Below are 23,277 nucleotides of genomic sequence, written 5' to 3'. Positions count from 1 at the left end.
TCATACTTACACATTTGTTTGGCCTGCCTTAACACTCTTAGTAAATAAAATAAATGATGCACTGTGTATTTCTTCACATTTTTAACATGCCAAATAATAAATACTTGAAACCGACTTAGTGTTGCACAGCCATTTTGTGCTTACACTGTGTTTCACGAGGAGAAACAGCGAAAGGGATTAGAATAATTTTACCTGGCAGGCTCAAGGCCCATTGGGAGAAGCCTTGCATTTAAATGAGCCACCCCTTCCTGCTCCCCTGTCCCAACCTGCATGGGCCCACTCTCAGTACCCACCATGACCAAAGGGAGGGAGGTGAGATGGGGAAGAAAGAGAGAGAGAAAAGGGCCGAGTGCAGTAGAGCAGCAAGCCTAATTAGACTGCACACTCAGCGGGAAAGCAGTGAAATTAACCAAACGACATCTCGCTCCATCCATTTCTCCGCCCCTTCTGCACAATTTATTTATTCCTTCTCAAGATAAATCTCCGCTGCATTTTAAAACTCTCCACTGCTGCTGTTTTTTTTCTTCTTCATCCTCTGTGTAAATCACGTTATAATGCACAGTGCAGGAGCTCGGGAACTCCTCTGGGTATTTGCCGCATTCGAAATCAAGAAATCCTACATCTTGTGAGCCGAGCTTGTCACTCATCTAAATGGGTTTTACTGAATCAATTCTCCTCTAGTAAGCACATGGGTCTCATCTTTAGAACTGAACCAACAATGGCTCAGTGTTCAATATTTCATATTGTCACAGGAATTGGGGTAAAATGTGCTTGAATTCCCCCAGCAGGCTCGAGGGAAGGGCGGTGCTGTCAGCAAACTGATGGAAAGTATGGCTGCTGATGAGGACTTTGAGCCCAACCAGGACAGCAGCTTCTCCGAGGATGAGAATCCCCTTGTGAGCGCTCAGCCTGAAAGACCCTGCACCCCCGGTGAGACGCTTTCACATTCCCTCTTGTCAGCAAGGCCACAGAGCTCTTTCCCTTCACTGCTCCCCCGTTTTTAATTGCTGTTTTACGACTAATTCAGACTTCATTTTCTTGTCTGTGCATGCAATTAAAAAGTGAATGTCTTTTGAATGACGTGAGGGAGAGATAATTTCACAGCCTGTCTTATCTTAATCCAGCATAAAAATCAGAAAATTGATTTGGCCTGATTGCATTCATGCGTTAATGTGGCTAGCTGAGTGTTACTGCATGCATTAGCTTGTGAGCTGCTTGCTTCCTACAGTGACAGGATCATAACCGGCATGAAGCTTCACAAGTGACCGATTTGGAAGCATAGACAGCAACTCTGTGTTGCCACACAAACGACAAAAGTCTTTCCCATGAGAGAGTGGCACAATTGATTTCGGTAGACTTTGATGACATTAGGTATGCTGCTAAGCTAGCTCTGCTATACACTTATAAGCACAGAAATGCATAGCACATACATTTTGGGTAAAATATTACCTTTAATATTTTAACATTAAACAATTTTATATTAATGTTTCAATTTAATTCATTTTAATACTTTATTTTTTTTTTTCATTGACCTTGTCTCAATGCACTGTGGGATTTACTTCTCCACGATTAATACATGTTCTATCTTAGAATTTGGCAAAAATTATGAATCTTGGAGAGCAGCATAATTAAGTTACCTTTGGGAACCGTTTTCACATTAAGATGCTGCATCCATAAGCAGCTCCGTGGGTTTTGGAAGCTAGCTGTTTTCTCTAACATTTGCAGTTTTAAGGTGGTGATGAGGTTTTACTTAGTAGCACAAGTTTCAGCTTGTCTCTCTTCTCATCTCCCTCGGTTTTGTTTCCCTCAGCCCCTCGGAACTGTGTCATTAACAAAGATGAACTGCAGGACGGGTTACGGGTCCTCATCCCTATGGATGACAAACTCCTGTATGCCGGCCACGTCAACACTGTTCACTCTCCTGACATGTAAGAGACTCTTTTCACTCTCTTTATACCCTCTGCTGTGTCTTCCTTGTTGTTTGTCTAAGTATGAATCTCTTTTAGGCTGTAATAACTGTCGTCGAAAAATGTGTAATATTGTGTAAAATGCTTACTAGACCCACTCCTATCTGCTTGAATGGGGAAATACTAAAAGCTGAAAATCGGCAACTAAATCCTACACAAAAATGTCCCACGAATGGTCAAAAAATCGTACAAGTGTTAAAATCGTACAAGCGTACATTTGATTGTTTCTGTGGGAACAGAAAATTGTTTTTTGGCATTTTCAGATCAGAACTGGGGTGAGGGCGGGGTCAAGATTGGGAAAGGTCCTCGATTCAAGACTCAAATTCAGAAGGGGCGTAGCACAATAATATTTTTAATAGAAGGGGGATTTATTACACCATATAGTGTTGTGGATTCTTACACTCTTAGTAACGTGTGAATGTTTTTGGCAAGGGTACATTCTTCTGTAGAGCCTTTAAGTCTGTGTTTGTTCATTATTTTTAAATCATGTTTAATTGACCAAATGAATCATGTGCAATTATTCTCAATCCTGAAGCGAGATCCACTGATTAGAGAAGTATATTTGTAACAGAAATCACAGCAAAGATGGCCTGGTAAAAAGACCTAACCGAAACTTGTGGTGTTCGATGCATTTGCAAATCAAAAGAATGTTTTATTGTAAGAAAATACATTATAGTGATACAAAATGTGTTCAGTTGATTGCATTCTTCTCAGTACTTTACGCAAGGTTTAGTTTTCCTCTGAATTAAGTGTTGGTTTGGGTTCGAGGCTTCCAACCAATGCCACTAAAAAAAAATTGGCGTTCATTCCTGTGCCCTATTTAGCTGTAGCTCCCTGCTGGTCGTTTCTTGTTACCGAACCGCTTATTTGAGCCACTTAGTATTACAGGAACTGAAATAATGCCAAATTTTTCCTATTGCCAAAGTCCAGTTCAGGGTTCTCCATGGAAAAATTTGGAAATACAATGTTTTGTTTGGTCAGGAAACAGAAGGGGTGTGAAGTGTTTTGCGGGAGGATATGACAGAAATGGGCAGATTTGCTTTGTTTGGACTTTGTATGCTTTCTGTAGTCTCCCATGGCCTATTATTCACTTGGATGAACAGATTTAGTCCATTGAGGGGGTGAGATAGTTCCTCTCAAAGTCATCTCTATAAAAGATCATTTCATTTGGTGAAAAATGTCAAACTGGTGCAGCATCTGGTCGAGGGGATCTTTAATGAGAGGGGCTTCGTTGCATTTCGGCCCTCTGTGAAATGTGTTGTCCTCCATTTTAGTTTCATTAGAGCGACGGCCCACGGTTGTTTAGCATGCAGCACAGAAACACATCTTCCTCTTATCAGTCCAGAGAGCGAGGAGCAGCCATTACAATCCCTTCTCCCAAACTCCAGAGGTCTGCAAGCAAGAGGTCAGGCGACATGTTGAAAATCTGGATGCTAGTTCACAAACTGAATCCCTAAATTAAGAGAGCACAAAGGTGGTGCTTTATCTGTTCATTTGCAGCACATTTGCGTGGCATAATGAGATCTGTTTGTCGTATTTTGGCAGTGAAATATCTCTCCCTCTATTGCTCGCTCTGCATGTGTCTCTTGTACTAAAAATAGCAGTTCCAGCCGAGCAAGGGAAGGTGCCTTTGTGCAGGACTGTTACACCGCGGCTCTTCAAAGCAAGTAGTTCGGTGTGGCAGTGAGAACTGCTTGCGAGAGGATTTAATATGACGAGAGCAGGCGCTAGTGCAACAGATCGCTTGTTGTCCACCCTGCCCTCTGGAAATTCAATTCTGTGACGGCTCGTACTACACAACACCTTAAAAGCATCCAGAGATTGAAAATCCGTGCTTGGGCACTCAGATGTTGATATGCCGCCGCCGATGCCGTTTATATGCCTCGCCTGTCTTCATTAACAGAGCCTGTTGTGGAGAGCCTGGGCTTCTGCAGGCATGAACGTACTTGCAGTACATGAGAGCAGACTGTTTAATTGTGCAGTCAATAACTCACACAGCCGGTGTCCAATTGGAACTGAAATCTAGGGTAAGGAAAAGTGTCTGTTCTCCGCCTGAGCCTCGGCTTTCACGAAGCCTTTGTGTTCTGCTCAGAAAAGTCTTTTGGCAAAGCCATTGTCACACTTTCTGACGTGAAGACCATGCTAATGGCACAGGCCCATTATTTATGGGTAATGGCAAACTGATTGAAGCTTTCACTCCATCCTTCAATGGCTCGCCATTTATTTTTCTCTCTGTTGTATCTTTAATTATGTTTTAGAGATGTGGCTCTATGTAAAGAAAGAGACAATTTTTATTTTTCGCCGCTAAAATTCCCCATCTCTCACTGTTCTGACAACAATCAAAGATTTCTGAATGTCATCATGTCATCTCAGTGAGAAATATAATATGGCAAATTGCATTTTATGCCTCTACACATAACTTTCTTTTGAGCAGTTTTCCCCATTTACATAAATAGTCATTTTTGTAAACCTGCTTTTTATGCTGTTCTGCTGAAATACTGAAGGATTTATTTATATTAAGTAATGCTGCAGTGTGTGTGTGTGTGTGTGTGTGCTCGCGTACTTCAAGTACAGTTTCAAGATATTCAACACTGAAATAAACCCACACAGAGCAACTACTTCTCAAATATATAATACAGTGGGTATAAAAATAAAAAAGATCTGAGCTGAAATTGTTTTTTATTTGAGAACAAAGAGACTCTGGGAATGATGATAATCACTTTCTATTTAGGAAAACCAGTTTCATGGGAATATACATTTTTGTGGTTATCATACAAAAATGTTAGACTGCAGAATGCTACGAGTGACCAATCAGTTATTTCCAAAAGGAAAAATGCATTTGTAAAGACTTAAGTACCAAATACTTTCCACTTAACCAACAAAAACATTTACAATGACCCTTTTCATGTTCCAAGCCCACATCAGGCGAGCCATCCACAGACACGACAGATATTTAACCCCGCTTGTCCGGTCAGTCTTCCCACCGACGCAGCTGGTGTGAATTGTCCCAGGCTTTGCAGACAGAACCAATCAGGTTTGGCCAGCAGAGTCCTCCCCCTCAGGCCAGATCCAGGAGAAAGAGATCTGGGGGACGCTGTCCCACATCACCTCCCAGGTCCATGTCACAGTAATAAGGCTGCCACTCGGTGATGGACACCTCTGAAGCTTGGCTCTGGGTTCATGCTTGAACTGCTGGCACCCTCATGAATCCAAATGAAAAAAGACCAAACATCCAATGGTCAATGTCTTTTTTTATTTTATTTTATTTTTTAGATCCAGAAGCACCAACATGCAGCTCCATGTATGCCTCCCTTCAGATTTATAAGGCTTGTGTGCTTGCATCCAATAATAGGGAGTGACCTACACTTAAAAGGACATAAAAAAGCATACACTGTTGTTGATCTTTTCCTCAGACAACCAATAAAAGCCCAAAAACTTCCTTTGTTTTTAACAGTATTGTGGCATTTGCATGTTGGTTCACATTGGCAGTGGAAACTAGTGTAGCTGAAAGTGGGTGTTGCAGATTTTTCGAAGGTGAAATCTGCCAACCTCCAGAAATAATATTCCAATAATATTCCAAATCTGGAGAGAGAACCCTATGTTTGGATTGTGGTCCGCCTACACTCTGACTTAGCATGGTCTGCCTTTTTTTAATTCCTTTTTTCCATTTGCGTCAGAGCCCGTTTTGGCTCTCATGTGTGATGTCAAGAAATGGACTTATCTAGCATATCCCCACTGCTCTGACTTCTTGACAATAAAAGCGACTCAAAAAGATACATTTATCGGGGAAGGAATTCAGAAAAAGGGGGCAAGCCCCTCCAAATTGTGTCCCTAAGGTTGAGCTCGAGTAAGGAAGGTAGGGTTTTTGGAGAGAAAGCCAAGCTCCTTTGGGTATTGTGAATAAAGGCTGGTTCAAAGCTCAGTGTGTTTCTCAAAAGAGCCCTGTCTTCAAGCTCTTGGGCTGCTGAGTCTTTTGGTTTAGCCCCTCTGCATCTCTCCTCAACAGCCTACTACATTATATTTTTAGACAAAACCATTATGCACTGGGTACAGCAGCTTCCTTTGACAGTTTCATGCGTGTTCTCACCTGTCTGACATGATAAAAATGACCCCCTTCACTTTATTACTACACATCTGGTCATGCCATTCCAAAGACTTGCTCAACTTCTTACCGACATCAGCTAGGATTTGCAGGCTGTTAGTTACTGTTAACCAATAGCCATATAGTCATAGTTTTTGTAAACTGTTGTGGTTATTGCAGCCTTTGTAAAAACGCCATAATATTTAAAGTCTGCTTTAATTAAAACTTTGCCCATTACCTTTATCTTATTTTAAAATGCAGGTTATTGGGTCTATGATTGGATGTGAGTGATTGTGAAAAACACTTCAATTGTCGTGAAGGATACTTTGGAAGTGTAATAGGTTACAGATTACAAGTTACGCTATTTAAAATGTAAGTGGTAGTAGTGTAACTATTTCAATTAGTCTACTTTATTAGTGTAACTGATTAAATTTAATTAATTTCCAAAATTTCCAAAATTTCTAACAAATGTTGTCAACTGTTTATCATTTTGAAACATTTAAACCTGACAGGGTTAACCATAGTATTCAACACTGATTACTGTCAGACTTTTTTTTTAATTGAATTTTGATTTTTTAAATTATAGCACCCGCATTTCAGAAAGGGAGTAGTTCTTTTGCTAAATGGAATAATCACTTTCCACTATCAAATCGATTACTGATAGATAGATAGATAGATAATATAAAGTCCTGGCCTACTTACTTGCAATAAGGAAATAATTTAGCATTAACATTTTCATGACAATGGGATGTGCGTTTCCTAGATTTTTGTTTTGGGCTTATGAGCGTGTCCTGTCTTACAGATACAGTGTGGTGGTGGAGGGCGAGAGGGGGAACAGGCCACATATCTACTGCCTGGAGCAGCTACTACAGGAGGCGGTCAGTACACCACACTGCCCTACACCGTTCACTGACCCACACACACCTTACGCCTCACCACAACAGACCCGTGTGTTTTACTCCAGGCACACTCCTCAGTTTCCTCTCTCTGCTAACAGGCCCGAGGCACGGTGTAATATAGAAGCTGTTTAGCACCTTCCCCGCTATTAAGCTAAGGGCATGTTTTGCTCCAGTACCTCTGTCTGTTGGTTTAGGCACACACGCTTTCGTGGCTACCGCCTTTCCTTCCTAATGTACCGTTGGAAGCGGACCACTGCCAAGAGCAACCTTAGCCATTACCACCTCTCTGAGATGGATTATATACACAAAATGTATAGTTCCTCGCCAGAAAATGATTCATTAGTTATTCGGCTTAGAAGATGGGTGACTGCAAAGTGTCTTAATGCACACAGGTGTTGATTTAATAATCCTCTCTGATCCTCACTGCCTTTGTCCTACAGATTATTGATGTGAAACCCCCCTCCGTTAGATACCTTCCCCAGGGGACCCGGATTGCAGCCTACTGGAGCCAGCAGTACCGTTGCCTCTACCCTGGCACGGTCGTCAGAGGTATCGCTTTCCTGTTCCACTTAATTGAACACCTTTCACTGGCTATTACAGACTATTAACCAATGCTTTTCACTGCATCTGCCTTTCTCAAATGGAAAAATATGCACAAATGTCCACTGTCCTCCGCATAGAGGCGTAGTAAGAGAACTTTTCAGGGTCGTTTAAATTCCTTTAATCTTAAATCTTTTAGCCAAGCCCATAAACTGAGCCGGGGAATGAAGGATGGTGTGGTTAGCCTACATGCAGAGCTCTGCTCTATTATTATTTATTTTCCCTCCCGCTGAGGAAGGAGGGAACTGGAGACTTGTCAAGAAACTCTTAAAGGGAGGTCGCTGCTACCGCCGCTGTCAGCCAGTGAAAATGAAAAGGCCCTGTATGAATCCCGGCAGCCGCTGAGAAATATGCGGTCGCTCTTTCGCGCAGCAGTGTTTGCTGTTTCACTCAGTGGAAAGGTAAATTGAGGTGATGCATGTTCTTTTGCATCAGTCGTCAACCCTGTTGCTTGTCCACAGGGAGTGCGGACATGGAGGAGTTGGACGATTTGATTACGGTGGAGTTTGACGATGGAGACACTGGCCGGATCCCGCTCTCTCATATTAGGCTGCTGCCGGCGGACTACAAGATTCAGTGTGAGTATTCAGCGAAGCCAAGGCACGAAGGAGCGCATGAAACATTACCTGAATGTTGAAGTTAGGTAAACAGCCCATGTGCGTTCTGTTTGATTTGGAGTCCATGCGGCCACTGATTTGTGTTTGGATTTGCTCTTGAAGCTTGATGATTGATTCAGTAAAATATGTTTTTCCACTAGTTGCCAGGGGGTTGCATATTATTAAGAGTGAGACTGAGAGATTTGAAGGCTTGTGTGTAATATTTAAGAGCACTAGGTAAATATTAATGTGCGTGTATGTATGTTTGACTGTGGGATGATCATTTTCAAAATATATCAAATAGAGAAGCACATGGAAATGTGCCAGTATTTTTGTGTCAATTTTGTCAATCACAATTGTCCTTATTGGGTCTATTGATAATGTTTTCTAAATTGAATTGATACCAACAGGTGCAGAACCGTCCCCTGCGCTCCTCGTAGCTTGCACCAAAAGGCGAGGAAGGAAGTGCAGTAAGGATGTACCTGATGGCAAAGAGACATCACCCAAAAACACAGAAGAGTCTGCTCCGAAAAGCAGGGGCAGAGGAAGAAAACCCAAACCAAAGCCAGGTAATTTCCACTCCTTTGAATCAAACATTTACCCTCATTGACATTTTGGCTGGCATTTTTATAAAAGTGGTTATTGCTTTGGTTCAAGTTAAATATTAAGACGTCAAAACTGGGGTTACTGAAATGAGAAATGCAGTGATCTTACAAAAGTGGACCAGATTGGTGGTTTCATAGATAGTAAATCACTTACTTTTGCTTGGAAAGAGCTTACTGTCATAACAGGAACTGCTTTTAGCCTCCCAGCATTTTAGTGGAGGTAAGTGTGTTTTTGGTCTGGCATATTAAAACCTTCCCTCCTGTGCTGCGTTCCAGAGCCTGAAGTCGCTCCAAAGGAGCATGAAAAGCCTGACACACCAATGCCAATGCAGGTCCCCGAGAGGCCCCTGTCCAGCCAGAAAAGCGGCCCACGGCCAGGTAGAAAAATTAAGCAAGTCGGCACAGCCAGCCCCTCCATCCCCGGATCTAATGAAAGCCAGAAGAAAACCACAGGAATCAAGCCCCCAGCCAAAGTGCGTTCCCAGCCACAGTCTGTCTATTCGCCGCCGCTTTATGGAAAAGTTCTGTCGGTGGATCTCTATAATGAGCCCTCCACTTCTCTGGCCTCCTTTATATCCAACAATGAGACTGTGAGTCCCGCGGGGAAAGGAAAGCCGGTCAAACGCTTGCGAAAGCCTGAGGAGGAGGCATCTGGATTTGGTGTGAAAATGCAGCGCAAGCAACCGCAGACGGAGATCCTCATCAAACTGGACCATGAGGGAGTCATGTCACCCAAAACCAAGAAGACCAAAGCCCTCATGATGATGGAGGGCCAAAACCTCTCCAAACGAGAGAATAAGTCTGTCATGGGTGTCAGCTATACTACAATATCCACTGCAGACAAAACTCTGAAAGTTAAAAACAAGCCGAGTGAGGCAGACCCGCCTACTACAGAGAGCGTGTCCACCTACAGTGTTCGTAAGCTTGGCAGTGGAAGTGAGGGTCTGATGAAGGTGAGCAAATCAGGGGAGAAGGACAAGAAGGAACTGGAGTGTCCCAACTGCAGTAGCAGCAGCAGCAGCAGTAGCTCGGAGTCTGATGGAGAAGAGGAGCGAGCGGCCTCGCAGGAAAAGAAGCCCAAACAGGACTCAACCAGCTCCAACAGCTCGCGGGCATCAAGTCCCACCTCTTCCAGCTCATCCACAAGCAGTTCATCGTCCTCAGCTGGATCTCACTCCTCCTCCTCTTCCTCCTCATCGTCCTCCACCACCAGTGATGAAGAATCCTCCTGTAGCTCAGATGAAGATCAGGTTGCTGTTTCTCAACTGTCCCCAGCCGCAGAGCATGTACCACCTCAAGAGGAGGAAGACGAGAAGGCCAAGTCAAAATTGGGTCCTGCTACCAACATCCATAAGCTCCAGAAGCAGCAGGCGTCTGACACACAGCAGCAGAAGACCCAGAAACAACAGAAGGTGAAGCAGGGAGTCGGTCGCCCCAAAAGACGAGAGGGTTTCCACCTCCCAACTACTAAGGAGCTGGCAAAAAGACAGAGGCTACCCTCCGTCGAGAACAGGCCCAAGATCTCCGCTTTCCTTCCTGCCAGACAGCTGTGGAAGTGGTTTGGAAAGCCTACTCAGGTAAGCCAATGGATTTTAGGATTGCATCTTTCTTGAAGTCCCACCTATGCTATATCTACAACATCTCAAATAATTTATTGCATGGTGTTAAGTCCAGAGAAGTAATGTTAGGGTATTATACCCTTTCAATCTATGCTTCATTTCGTAGCATACAGAAGCTTCAGCTCTTGTTCAGTGTCTGTGCTATTTCTCTTCAGAAGATATGACGGATTAAAAATGTCTTTCTATTTGTTTATACTGGAGTGTGGTTAGAATAATCTGTGCAGTACTATTGTGTAGAACATGTAGATGATGAAATTCACATGGAGTACTGAACACATACTCTAGTGTATGAAATGATGTTGGAAATTACATTTTTTACAAATTACATTGAGAAAAAAAAAGTCTACCACATTGGCTAGGCTTTCAAAACTAGCATTTTATGTATACTAAATGCACATAATTGAATAATATTTGTACTTTTTTGTGTAATTGGACAAAATTACAGCTTAACTGGAAATTATACACAATTTAAATATTATATTTTTTATACATCACATATGTCATTTTGTCTCATAGATGCTTCTCATTCACACCTTTGTCTTTAGTAGTAACCAAGTAGACTATTTACCAATATTTTCTGTGGCATAAATGTTTATTAAAAACGATGCCATAATTGTGAGAGAATCTAAACGGTAAACACATCGTTTTTAAAAAAATGGTTTTCCTTTTTTTAAGTGACATAGTAAAAAAAAAAAAAACATTTACATTTTATTTTAAAAAAGTTGTAAAATGCAAATACAAATAAAGGCCTTGTAAAAAGTTTCCCAATATAATTTTAATGTGACCTTCATATTAAAAACAAAATCCTATTCGTTTTTAATAAAAGGACATAAAAGTGCCCGAAGAAATATCCTTCTGCTTTTCCTTCAACTTCTGACAGAGGCGGGGAATGAAAGGGAAGGCGAAGAAGCTTTTCTACAAAGCCATAATGCGTGGCAAGGAAATGATCCGTATTGGAGACTGTGCCGTGTTCCTGTCTGCCGGACGACCCAACCTCCCCTTCATTGGACACATCCAGAGCATGTGGGAGTCCTGGGGAAACAACATGGTGGTCCGTGTCAAATGGTTCTATCATCCTGAGGAAACCAACCCTGGAAAGAAACTTCATGACAAAAAGGTTACTTTCATCCCCCTTTGCTAAACAAGAATAATGGTTTGCGGGCACAGCATTATGATGTTAGTACTGGAACGGTACTTGATCTGTCCCAGTCTTGCCTTTATCTGGGTTTGTAACTAATCAAATTTTGTTTGGCAGAACTGGGAACAAATGTCTGGCCAAAGTCGTCCTGCTGTTCTGCAGGCTTCCAACCAGAGAAAAGACTTCATGGAGGTAAGAAAACCAATCCAGCAAATGGTTCGATCCTCTTTGTCTGGGTGAAAACAGACCGATAGCTCTTTCTGCTTTCTCTTTCCAGCGGGCTCTCTACCAGTCCTCTCACATTGATGAGAATGACGTCCAGACCATTTCTCATAAATGCCTGGTGGTCAGCCTTGAGCAATATGAGCAGATGATTAAAACTAAGAAGTACCAAGACAGCGAAGACCTCTACTACCTGGCCGGCACTTATGAACCCACCACGGGAATGATATTCAACACGGATGGGGTGCCTGTAATCTGCTGAGGATCAACAAATGAGGCGCGTGGAACCAAGCGAATGAGATACAAGGGCTAGACAAGACGTGTTTTCTTCACCCAAAGCCCGACTTATCAGACGAGTACAGAAAACGTCCTGACAAAGACGTTGAGATCACTTCAACAGATGCCCATCATTTCAAACACGATGGTGACCGTATTGTCAAATCGAGTCGAAGTTCATCGCAAGTGTTTGGTCTGCTCCATGATTGTGGTGGACAAATGATGTTCTCGGGAATCTCCAGCATCAAAAATGTCTCAGAGGTCAACTGCATCTGCACCGCTGAGTCCTGTTTGCTTCAGCCATCAACGGTGCGGCTGAAATGGAGGTGACACCACTTCTGCAGGACTCATTCTCCGGGTGAGAAGGCCTGCTTGGAACCAGCTTCTTTGGCTGTGGGACCAACAATGGAAAGAGTAATTAAAGCTGACAGGCCATGTCACACTTCTGCCCAGAGAGTCGTCCCCACCACACGCTCAGCTGTCCAGTTACTGCTGCTAGATCCCTGGCAGAACTTCAAGGGCTGGCTAATGAACTCCGACAGGTAAAACGATAGCAGACGTAAAGCTGTGGCCCATGTGAGAAGCACTTAAAAGAAGGAGCCTGCAAGGACTGTTTATTAATAGGAAAGTGTGAGTCACTTTTCCACCGAGTGGCCCAGAAGATCTATCCGAATATTTATATACGATCCTCGGCCCTCAGTCACAGCGCCAGAAAGGTTTCTTTTTACGAGTCAAGGGCTCTCCTGGGACAGAAACGGATGCAGATGACGCCCGTTTGTAAATACATGCATACAAGCTATATATGATATGGACAAATATATTTTATTTTCGTGTACCATAGATTTATGTGGCGATTAAATTTTTTTTTTAAAGCATCAAAAGAATACAAAAAAAGCTTTAATAAACTGTGAAAAAATGTTAACCAATATCAGGAAGTTTTAGAGTACGGATCTTGTAAGTCGTTACTGGAATCTCAGATGCCCACTACATTGACGACGTAATGTAATCTTGATATCAAACTACTATTACAGGACAGATGGTTTGTGGGATTTGACTGTGTTCGAAGCCAGTTGTCCCATAATGCAGTTTTACAACAGAAAGCACTTAAATTCTGCCCTTGGTCTTACACAGGACAGACTTCCCTTGACAATCCCCTGTTCAGGTGGACGTGAAGCGCTTTGCGGGAAAACCATTTTAGCTCTCTCATTGCTTCTCAGGGTCAGTGAGAGATGGAGAATGAGAGTTTAAAAGCACGGTTTAATCAGGCTACACTTGCTTATCGTGTCTATTTTACTCTGCTTTCTCTTTTTTTTCTGAAATTATCCCCCACAGAAAGCAATTACATCTCATGCATGAAAGCACTTTCTTGGAATAAACAAGTGGCAGCAGTGCAGGTGACGTTATCTGTTAGCGCTTAAAGTCGAAAGCGGAGTTGTTTTTTGCCTTTCTCAAGTCTACGTTTTTTTTATTTTTTTTCATCTCGTTTTCTGGTTCGTTCCTAATAGCCTTAACCTTGGTCCCTAAAAGCTGCCGTGTACCGGCAGAATCAAAGTCTGAATGTTGTCTTTGAAGATAGCTCCTTCTGATTGATATTGTGTTCCAGAGAAAGTGCCATCAGTCATCAGAGGCAGTCAGGACCAGGCTATGTATTCGCTGCTTCTCTAATCAAGACCAGTCAAATGTATTTGATTTATGGCATCCTTGCATGGATGAAGAGACTAGCAAACACCTTATTTGCTTAATTGTAATTATGGTTCTTATTTGTGCCTCATTCTTACGGTTCAGAGGAGGTATGAATGTCTTTTTCTTTTTAAAGTGTTGTTTGATGCTGGAAGGAAACTGTTCTGAAATGCTTTTCATGTCTATGTGTGTTTTTTAATGAAACTAAAACCATTAGATGATCTTATTCTGTACTGATCTTTTTTAAACAATTATGGTTATCAAGATGTATAGAAAAGATGAGGTAAGAGGCTACTACTAATGTTGTTGTTGTTGTTGTTGTTGCCCAGCCCAGTTTTTATTTTTACTCTGTAATTCTTTCTACCTCCCAAACTGGTTCAACGTTTCATGTTTTTGTTTTTTAATATTTTCTCTTGGTGGTATTTTTCCACTTGTGAGAGAAATGTCACTGAAATGTAGGCTTTTAAACCATTGCCTGTTTTTAATTCTTTCGCCATGATGAATGCCCTGACGTTCATTAGACACTTGGTCCTTTCTGTTGTTTTGTTTTATTTTTCCCTGTTTTTAGAGGGAGAATAGTGAGTTCGAGAAGGGTATGGACACTAGAGACTTCCGGTCTTTGCGACTGGAAAATATTTGGCCTACTCAGTATTTTGGAAATGTCTTTATATTATAGAAATGTTGACACTATTACGTATAGTAGAACCGTCTGAAATGTGTAAAATATATATATATTTTTTTGTGTACGTTTCATATTACATTGCCCGGTCTCTCTTAAAGAGATATTATCTTGTTGATATTCAATAGGTTGTATTTCTTAACATGTTTTATCATTGTATGTGTGGTCTTGAGGCTTAAAACGCTATTCAGCCTGTTTGGACTGTTTTTCTAAGTCACCCAATTTGGTTGAGGATTTTACACGCACCCAAAGCTAATTCAGATGCCAAATGATCTTCAAATGCACAGTGAATCTGAAGCAACAATAAGCAAGCTCTCTTTTTTTTTTTTATTAGACGCGATCTTTTAAAAACAGATCCGTGTTGAATGTTTTTGCCTGTTTAGCGAGTTGTACAAATTAAGTGCCCCTCAAAACAAAAGTTTACTCGGAGCTTGAGTCAAGCTAAAAGCACTTTTTAGAGTATTTTTGTCTGCATGTTTTAGAAATCGCGTATATGCTTCTAGGAATAATATTAGAGCAATCAACAAAAGTATATTTTGCTTCTTGTGGCGTAGTGTAACGTGAACGGAGGCTGGGTCACTGAATGAGACAGTGGCCTCTGCTGGTAGCAGTCATGTGGGATGAAGCGCTGAAGTCCTCTGCTACTCGTCCAGGGTCCGTTTGAGCGTATCTTATGATGTATAAGGTTTAACTGGCTTGTTAGAAAACCGTATATAGCCGAGTAGAAGTGTTCTAGAGTTCACTGTTTGCATGATTCTGTTCAATCTTGTTTTGTTTTTTTTGATGGCATTCCCCCTCTCGGAACAATCGTCCTCCATGCTTAATGTGCAATACTGCTGAATCTGGATTCTGTGAGGTAGCTGCTAGTGAGGGAAGGAACGTGTTCATGAATGTGGGAGATGATGAGAGAGAGAGCGAGAGAGTTAGTGTGGACTGGAGGCTGGTCCTTCACTGGTCTTCATCTGCTGTTCCCTCAGCATTGATATGGTCCTGTTACACAATAAAAATAATAATAAAAAGTAAAAAAAAAGCTATAGTTTTGAAATTATTTTGAAATTTTAAAGCATCAAGGTTTTGTAAATGATCCTTTATGAGAGGGGGAGATGAGTACGGATATACTTTGTACACACATTTAATCTTGTAAAAAGCTAAATTACGAAATACTTTTTTTTTTTTTTTTTTTTTTTTTTTTTTACATTGGAACCGATATTAAAGATTACTGTTGACTTGTTTGTGATCTTATGGAATTTGAATTTTTTGTTTTGTTTTGTTTTTTACTGACGCAACCAGCATTATCAGTGTTTTTCAATTCTTTTAGTATCTCAGTATTTTCTAGTTCATCAATAAATGTCATGAAATGGAATTGAGTTTGTCTGTTTTTTGTTGTTGTTGTTGCTGCATTTTTCACTATTTTAATCGAGTATGTAATACCCTCTGGCTCTGATTTTCCTCAATCCACATCGTATTTGGATCCAGAACCTTTCTGTAGAGCTGTTATTATGACTTGATGAGCTTTTTACAGCTCCTGTCATTTGCTGTATAAGTGCATCTTTAAAGATGCCTGTGAGAACAAATCAATAAGACTTGTAGTGTAATCTTCCTTATGACCATCATCATACTGAAATTTCAGTCATGTGACCGCAGGAATGCTGTAAAAAGAATTGCATATTCATGTCCACATTGAGGAAAATGAATGCTGTCCTCTGTGAAAATATTGTGGTGCTCTTGAATGAGTGTTATTTGTGTTAAGGTAGTCCTTAAGCCATTTAACCGGCAATGGAATGTTTTCCCTCTCTTCCTTTAAAAATCTCATTTCTGAAAGAGTGTTTTTCAGCATGCGTGATGATTCACTGCACACCGTTCACACTGGTGCAATAGATTCAAAAGGTCACCAGGGTGTTTTGTTAGGCAAGAGGTGGTTTCTTAGTCTCCCTTGTGAGCAGTCACAGCCATCGGGATGCCATTTTAGTGCTTCCTGGAACAATTTACAATTTATAGCAGCTGATGTTGCATTGAACTGAAGCTGAGCTCATTTTGCTAATGCTAGTGCAACATTTTTAGTGAATTTGACAGAACCAAGCTTGCTTTGGGGTGGGGGGGGGTCATTTCCTGAGCAATTAATGTTACCAAGGGAGTCATGTTTGCTGTGTTGACCATTCATAAATTATTTCTTCAACTGGAAATGAGCCACCTCCCTGCCAAGATGGCAAAACATGTTTGCGTATTCGCTGATCTCTAGACTACCATGGTGAACTAGAATTAAAGTGCACTCTTTGGAGTGAACTCCTATTGTTAGTGGGCTAGTGTGACTGTGACCTCCCTGTTTGAAACCATTCACTCTTCCAGTAGTCTAAATAAGCAAGAGATTGCATTTTAAGTGCTTGTGTAATCGGAAAGAATGCTTGCTTTGTGCTGTCACAAATCATGTTGAATTTAAGGCCCTTGGCTTATTTTTTTTTTTCTCCATCAAAAGCTCAACTACTCAATTTCCATTAGCACTGCGGATGAGATTTCAAAATGCATGTCTTTGATTTTGCTTGTAGTGGCATAAAATTAGCATAATGCAATCTAACAGAAGTGCGCCTAAATTTTATTACTGACAAAATGCATCTTGCATATAGAGGCGCGCATCATGATCTCATGCGTTTTTTAATGTTAGAAATAAGCAGAAAGATTGTTTATGATTAAAACAAATAGCTGTGAAGTAGGCTTAGCTGAAATAGTTCACTCTTAAAGGGACAGAAAGTCATACAGGTTTGCAAAGACAAAATTAGTAAATGATGATTTTTTTGTTTTGCACTGAACTATCTCTTTAACTCCAACATTTGGGTTCACTGTATTTCATCAGGGTTTCATGATCCTTTCATGGATCACATTCATTAAGACACAGGAGAAACAAATACATCCATATCTCCAAGTGTAAAGGCACTCAAAACCAAAACCAACCTGCGATCCATTCAGGCTAAAGATGTGTTCGAACCTGCTGCATTGATGACAAGTCAACACATCAGAACGCAGGTGGTTTCAATGTCAATCACTTGCGCAGTGGCATCGCATGAGAAAAAGGTTTTTAGAGACCTCTGTGTCTCTTTGAGTATGTGAACAACTTGCAACAAGGTGCTATCAGAGAATCACATACAAAATGATAAATTACAGACTAATGACTCTTCTGCTTGTGCTTTCAGCACGAGAGAATTCACATGTGAATAAAATAATATACAAAGGTGTACCACCTCAGAATTATCATGAAATTGTATTTAAATAAATGAGAGGACGGGAGCCCCGGGTGCAAAGGCGTCTACGGTTCAATAATGTGCCCCGAGTAATCGGCGACTCCTGCTGTGTGTGAAAATGACAACAGTCAAAGAGATGCGGTAGCTCAAAGGGAACATATATTATACTCCGTGGCTACATGCATTATAACGCCACTCCACCCCCCCAAAAAAGGTGAGTATTTTAAAGAGCAGGACTACGGCCTTGCGGGAGTCAACCGCTGCTGTCAAATCACATAAAAGCAATTAAACCCTCCAATAAACCCACCAAAGGCCACCTTCTTCTCTGACGACTAGCAATGATCCTCTGTCAGAAGGGGCCACAGCTCTACACAAAGAAACATTATGCTAATAAGACCAAAAAAAAAAGCAGAAAGCAAGCATGCAATATTCATACCCTCCATCATGATAAACTATTCAGGAGTGCTCATTTAACGAACTGAGGCGTGGAACAATTAACGCGCGCCAAACGATGGAAGCGTACTGTGATGGAGAGGACGTCGGCAGCTCAATCTCTCACCAGGGATGCCATTTGAAGTTCTACACGCTAATGGTTGACTTTTCCTCTCCACATTTCCCCTCAATATCCAGAGTCCATTTTGCGTCTTCCATCACCAAGGCCAGCGTAAAATGGCCTCCGAGTGGAAGCGTGGCTGATTTTCACCATTACCGATCACAAGCTGCGTTTGAATGGAGATATGATTAAGTGTTTGTTTTAGGACTGCATTAAACATTAAGTTCCTCTGAGCAAGGGTCGTCCATATTGTGGGAGCATTTTACCTTTTACGACCCATTAGAATGATTGCAGTATAAAAACAAACATTTACCGGCAGTCTCATTTCCTTCGGTATAAAAGGGAAAGTGGAATAATTCAGAAGTGATTGCTAGGTAGAAAACGGCTTCATTTCAGTGTTGCGGTGCTTTGACCCTCTGGGGGCTGTGGATTGGAAGGAGTCTCAGTCCAGAGCCTCTGCCTTCCTTCATTACTGCATGTGCTGACAGCAAACAAGTCGACAGGCATTGCTTGGGGCCACAAGGCCTGTTTCATGGCTCTGAGGCCCAAGACCCGGTCCTGTCATGGCCCATATCGCTCTGCCTACCAAATTGCTTCCCCCTCAACAGGAACAGGATTTATGGCTGTATGAAGCGCAGAGATGCATGTCTGACCGCGCTCTCGGCTGTACAAACCGCTTCAGGGAGGGCCCTGTTCATATTATGATCTCCGGGGCATAGCAATCACCGCCTCAGCATTAAGACAAAATGAGAGAACAACACACAGCGCCGATGCGTGTGTGTGTGCACCTGTTAGGAATGAACCAAGAAAATGTGTGCAATGGACCTCGGCTCCTCACATGAGAGCCATTTGCCTTGTTGTTCCAATATCCTGCTGTGTGGATACATTAGTGGCCGACTCCCCAATTCCAACTGTCACCGAATCTCCGGGCTCCCATTGTGGCAAGAGAGAGACGCCCAGAGCCTTGGTAATATCACACTGTCATATTGCTGGAAATGGTCATCTTTTACAAGAAAAAAATAATTTTTTTTTTTACTGAAACAAAAAAAATGACCAGTTGCATTGTGTTTTTGTACATTATTAGCTGTCTTTGAAGGGGCCGGCTGAGATTGCACATGGTTTTTATAGTAAAATGACACGGGTAAATTGCATGATGGAAGTGAATCATAATATCTGTGGGTTATTCAGTCCCATGAACTTATTACCAGACTTCATAATGAAATCTGCAGTCAAGCGTTTCCAATTTGTTTCGCAGTGCATCATCAGAGAGGGGCGTTTGTTTAGCTGCGCTGACGTGCCGTGATGTATTTACTCTGATGGCGCCTTTGAGCACACATTGACTATCTAGTGGTGGCATATGTTCCTTGGCAATTTTAAGGGTGAATGCAAAATGCAGTTCACAAGCATTCCCACTTGGTTTTCTGTTGCCGAGTCGCATATTGTATGATTGGAAGTTGCATGCGACTCACGTCGATGATTTCCCAGCATTCAACCTAGTCGAACATGCTTTGCTATTGATTGCAACAACAACATCATCAACAACAACATCAGCCATGCTGGTAATAAGCTGTGCCCCAAAGTTGAGTTATGGAGGTGAAAAGCCAGGCTCCAGCTCAGCGTTTTCTTTCAGGCGCGAGTGAGAACCAGACAACCGGAAATCAAACTGAGCAAAAGGCAGTTTAGAGGAGAGGCGGGGGTTGCAATGGTTGGATAAAGAGCCATTATATGTTCAACAAAATGGGACCTTCAAACCCTGCAGAGCACTTTTCCCAAAGATTGCCAAAGTATGCAGTCTGAGTGGAGGCTGGGTGGAAAAAAAACAGATCTATCACTGGGAGGATTGCTTTTCCTGCTGCCTTCCTATCAAGCCACCGTTAACAAATTACTGTCAATCTATTCTGGAATTAGCAGTTTGGTCTCTACAAGTGAAGGGCTGATAGATGGAGGTGTTAATAAAAGGCTGCTCACCTCCTCTAGCTGTGACGTTTGTCAAAGAGGGAGGTGGGCTTTAATCAGCAATAGGCCATCTACACAGTTCTTCTGCCAGCAGCCGCTAGATTCGCAAATGTGCCACACACACCTGGGAAGGATGTCTTTTGAGGAGGGCTATTTAACAGTAATTCTGGCTCTGTGTTGCAGAGAATGATTTGACATTGGTGGGGGTGAATCCTGCGACGCCCATTCAGTTTGCCGTTGAGGAGGAAATGGACTGAAGGAGAATTGTCACCCTCAATAGAATCCACAAACCGTGCAGTCAAGGGCTGGTTTCATCCATCAAAGCTTGGCCCAGAATGAAGTGTTTTTACACAGGGAATCACTTCAAATGAAGTTATATCCAATCAGCCCGATGAACGTTTTGGAGTTTTGACTGTCACAGTTTTAAACGGTGGGATGTAATGAAGCTCAGCTCAACTGCCAGTATAAATTGGCTGTTGTCCTGAAGAATAACTCACAAAAGCTAGGCTAGGATGTTATTACTTTCTGTCTTAAAGCAGTGCCAGGTTTCATTTAGCATCTATTAAATTGTCAGTTCAATCTGGTGATAATTTGTTGATAAGCTTCATTCTACACAAATATCATTAAAATCTAATTTGTATTTAGATTGACTGCAAACAAGATTAGGATTAATATGTGTGGATAGTGATAAAAAAAAATCTTAACAGGTTTTTTTTTTTTTCTTTTTTTACACATTATGCTTCATTTATTCAAGCATACATATCAGTAACTAAGACATCAATACATGGTGACCAAAATAATGAATGCATTTTTAGTGCATATATTCATAGTTATATTTACAGTTTTAGCTTGATGCAAATACATTTATTTCTTGAATTTCATAATCAAACTGACATAGTTTGAAAGCTGAGACTTTGTTTCATCAAAAACAACATAAAACACAAGAATCGAAATTCAGTATTTTGGTTAATTTTTCTTCCACAAATGGCCCACTGTGATGTCCGACACATTTTGATGGAGCGTCACATACACTATGTCCGCCAAGTGTGTGTGGCTAGTTTTCCATCTGCTAAATACCTCTCGTCACAGTAGCCTTATGTAAGGATAACTTTTTGTTTTGTTTTTCTTGTAGCTTTATTGTGCTTGTTTAGGACAAAATTTAGCGTATTATTATGGCATTAACCCCTTCTGGTCGATGCTTTACACACTCTTAGGGCAAGTATCTTTTCTTCAGTGACAACCATTAAAAAATAGCTGAGTATTCAGACTAAATCATTTTTTTGCAAGCAACAATATCTCATATTAAAATTTGTATATATTCACCTTTTTGTTTTGTTTAGAGGGCTCTTAAAATCAGATGAGCCTTTCTGAAATAGATTGCATATTTGTCACAATATTTTTTCTCTGATGGATTTTTCTGTGTTTAGCTTTACCGTATGCACGTATGTTTAGTTCATGACAAAATTAAACTCTTTTCACTGTCCACAGCTTAACAGACTGAATGGGAAATGATGAAAATTGTTTCCACCCTTTTCCATCTAAAGTCTTTTCTTCTTTCCCTCATTTCCATTATGTGCCTTTTCAAATGTTTAGATTGTGTGAGACATTTTCTTTTTACTATTTCATAATAAAGAAGCGGATAGAAGACTGCTGTGTTCTCAAATGGCTCACTATCTGGTTATTAATCTGACAAAAGCATCTCCACCAAGATCAACTGAAAGTACTCGCAGTGCAGCTCCTTTGCCAGTAATAACAAAGCGTGCTTTTTTAATATGCAGCCCGAGAGTGCGAATGCATAAGCAGTTCGCACTCAGAAAAGTGCCAAGGCGGTTTTGAATTTTAATCAAATCTCGACTAATGCTTCTTTGCGTAAAAGAGTGCGTGTGAAGTGAATGCTCTGAAACGACACACTGAGGGTTGTGAGCGCTCTCGCTGCATGCTAACATACGATGCATTCATCTGCTCAAAGAGAGGCAGAGGAGACCATTGATCCGTGTTGCCTGGAGGGGTAAAGGTCTCCTTTCCTGCGGGATCCGGTAGGTCTGCCTCAAATATTCTGACAGGAGTCCCAGATGGAGGGCCACCACCGAGCGCTCCCATCCCACTGCAGCCGCGCCCCTCTGAAGGAACAAACAGTGAAGAAGGAGCTCTCAACACCCAAACTGCCTGGAGGGTCTTTACCTTCTTGCATTAGATGGTCCGGTCCACTGTAAACACGCCTGAAGCGCTGAGCTTCATCCTGTAAACCGAGTGTTGAAAGCAGGGTTCACTCAGCGACGACTGACGCCAGGATGTTAAAAAGTAAACCTCGTTCCTCTTTTCCTTTCGGCTGCCCTGCGGTGCCAGGCCTGCCGAGAGAGCTGGGTCTTTCTGCTCACTGCAGGCATGTAGACGGCCACTGTGATGTTCAATCAGGCTTTGCACAGCTCCGCACTTCCTAACTTGAAAAGAATCTAATCCATCACAGTCACTATAGCGTTTTTAGTTTCGCACAGCATTCGCAGGCACTGCACTGAATGTATAACACGTCTGCCTGTGGTACTAGCAAAGTGCTTTTTCCATACAATACACAATAACTTCATCCCTAGTTCAACCCTGAGTGAATGAACGGAGACTGGCAGAGAGGCCGCGAGGTTCAGTGTTCCCTCTGAGCTCATTAGATTCATTCTACACCCGATGTCCTTAGAGATTGATTGATGCCCTTCATCTGGAGATCACAGCATCTGGAGATTGTGCTGCAGCACAGGGTCCACCTGCTCTCTCTCCCGGGGTTTAGAGAGAGAGAGACCATGGGCGATTGCAACATTTCTGTCAGCTTTCAACATCTTGACGGAATGAGTCACATAAACAAAGTGGCACTCTATGTCAAAGTGTCCATTAGCTCAAAAACACCTTTAAAAGAAGAGCTTGTACATATAATAATAAAAAAAGTTCGGTTATCATTTACTCACCCTCATTTCGCTCTAAAACCACATGACTCTCATCCTTATTTCTATGCAGACATTTTGAAGACTGTGTCGATCTAAAGCTACCGAATTTATGCCACTGCTTCTGAATCTTTAGCACCAAGATTTAAAATTTTACTTCAGTTTTACAATGAGTACGCGCTCTACATTGAAAGTAACTTAGTTTAATAAATGTCAATATTGAGGACATTGTTGTGGACTGTAGGC

The 23,277-nt window shown here is 41.6% G+C and overlaps 1 protein-coding gene across 4 annotated transcripts in view; it reads left to right on the top strand.

Moving 5' to 3' along the window:
* The window catches only part of tnrc18 (trinucleotide repeat containing 18), a 61,504-nt gene extending 45,779 nt beyond the window's left edge, over positions 1–15,725 (top strand). For 3 of the 4 annotated variants that reach the window (XM_052549781.1, XM_052549780.1, XM_052549778.1), the window contains exons 21-30: positions 786–930; positions 1,811–1,928; positions 6,851–6,926; positions 7,388–7,496; positions 8,009–8,125; positions 8,554–8,712; positions 9,025–10,325; positions 11,248–11,484; positions 11,623–11,697; positions 11,783–15,725. In XM_052549781.1, the coding sequence (XP_052405741.1) occupies positions 786–930; positions 1,811–1,928; positions 6,851–6,926; positions 7,388–7,496; positions 8,009–8,125; positions 8,554–8,712; positions 9,025–10,325; positions 11,248–11,484; positions 11,623–11,697; positions 11,783–11,989 (2,544 nt within the window). In that variant the 3' untranslated portion in view covers positions 11,990–15,725. The remainder of the gene's footprint in view (positions 1–785; positions 931–1,810; positions 1,929–6,850; positions 6,927–7,387; positions 7,497–8,008; positions 8,126–8,553; positions 8,713–9,024; positions 10,326–11,247; positions 11,485–11,622; positions 11,698–11,782) is intronic. The other variant, XM_052549779.1, reaches the window with a different exon arrangement.
* The last annotated feature ends 7,552 nt before the right edge of the window (positions 15,726–23,277 follow it).

The sequence above is a fragment of the Carassius gibelio genome, chromosome B3, assembly GCF_023724105.1.
Source record: "Carassius gibelio isolate Cgi1373 ecotype wild population from Czech Republic chromosome B3, carGib1.2-hapl.c, whole genome shotgun sequence".
NCBI lineage: Eukaryota > Metazoa > Chordata > Actinopteri > Cypriniformes > Cyprinidae > Carassius > Carassius gibelio.
The sequence above is the reverse complement of the archived record's forward strand: the minus strand, read 5'-3'. Positions and strand labels throughout refer to the sequence as shown.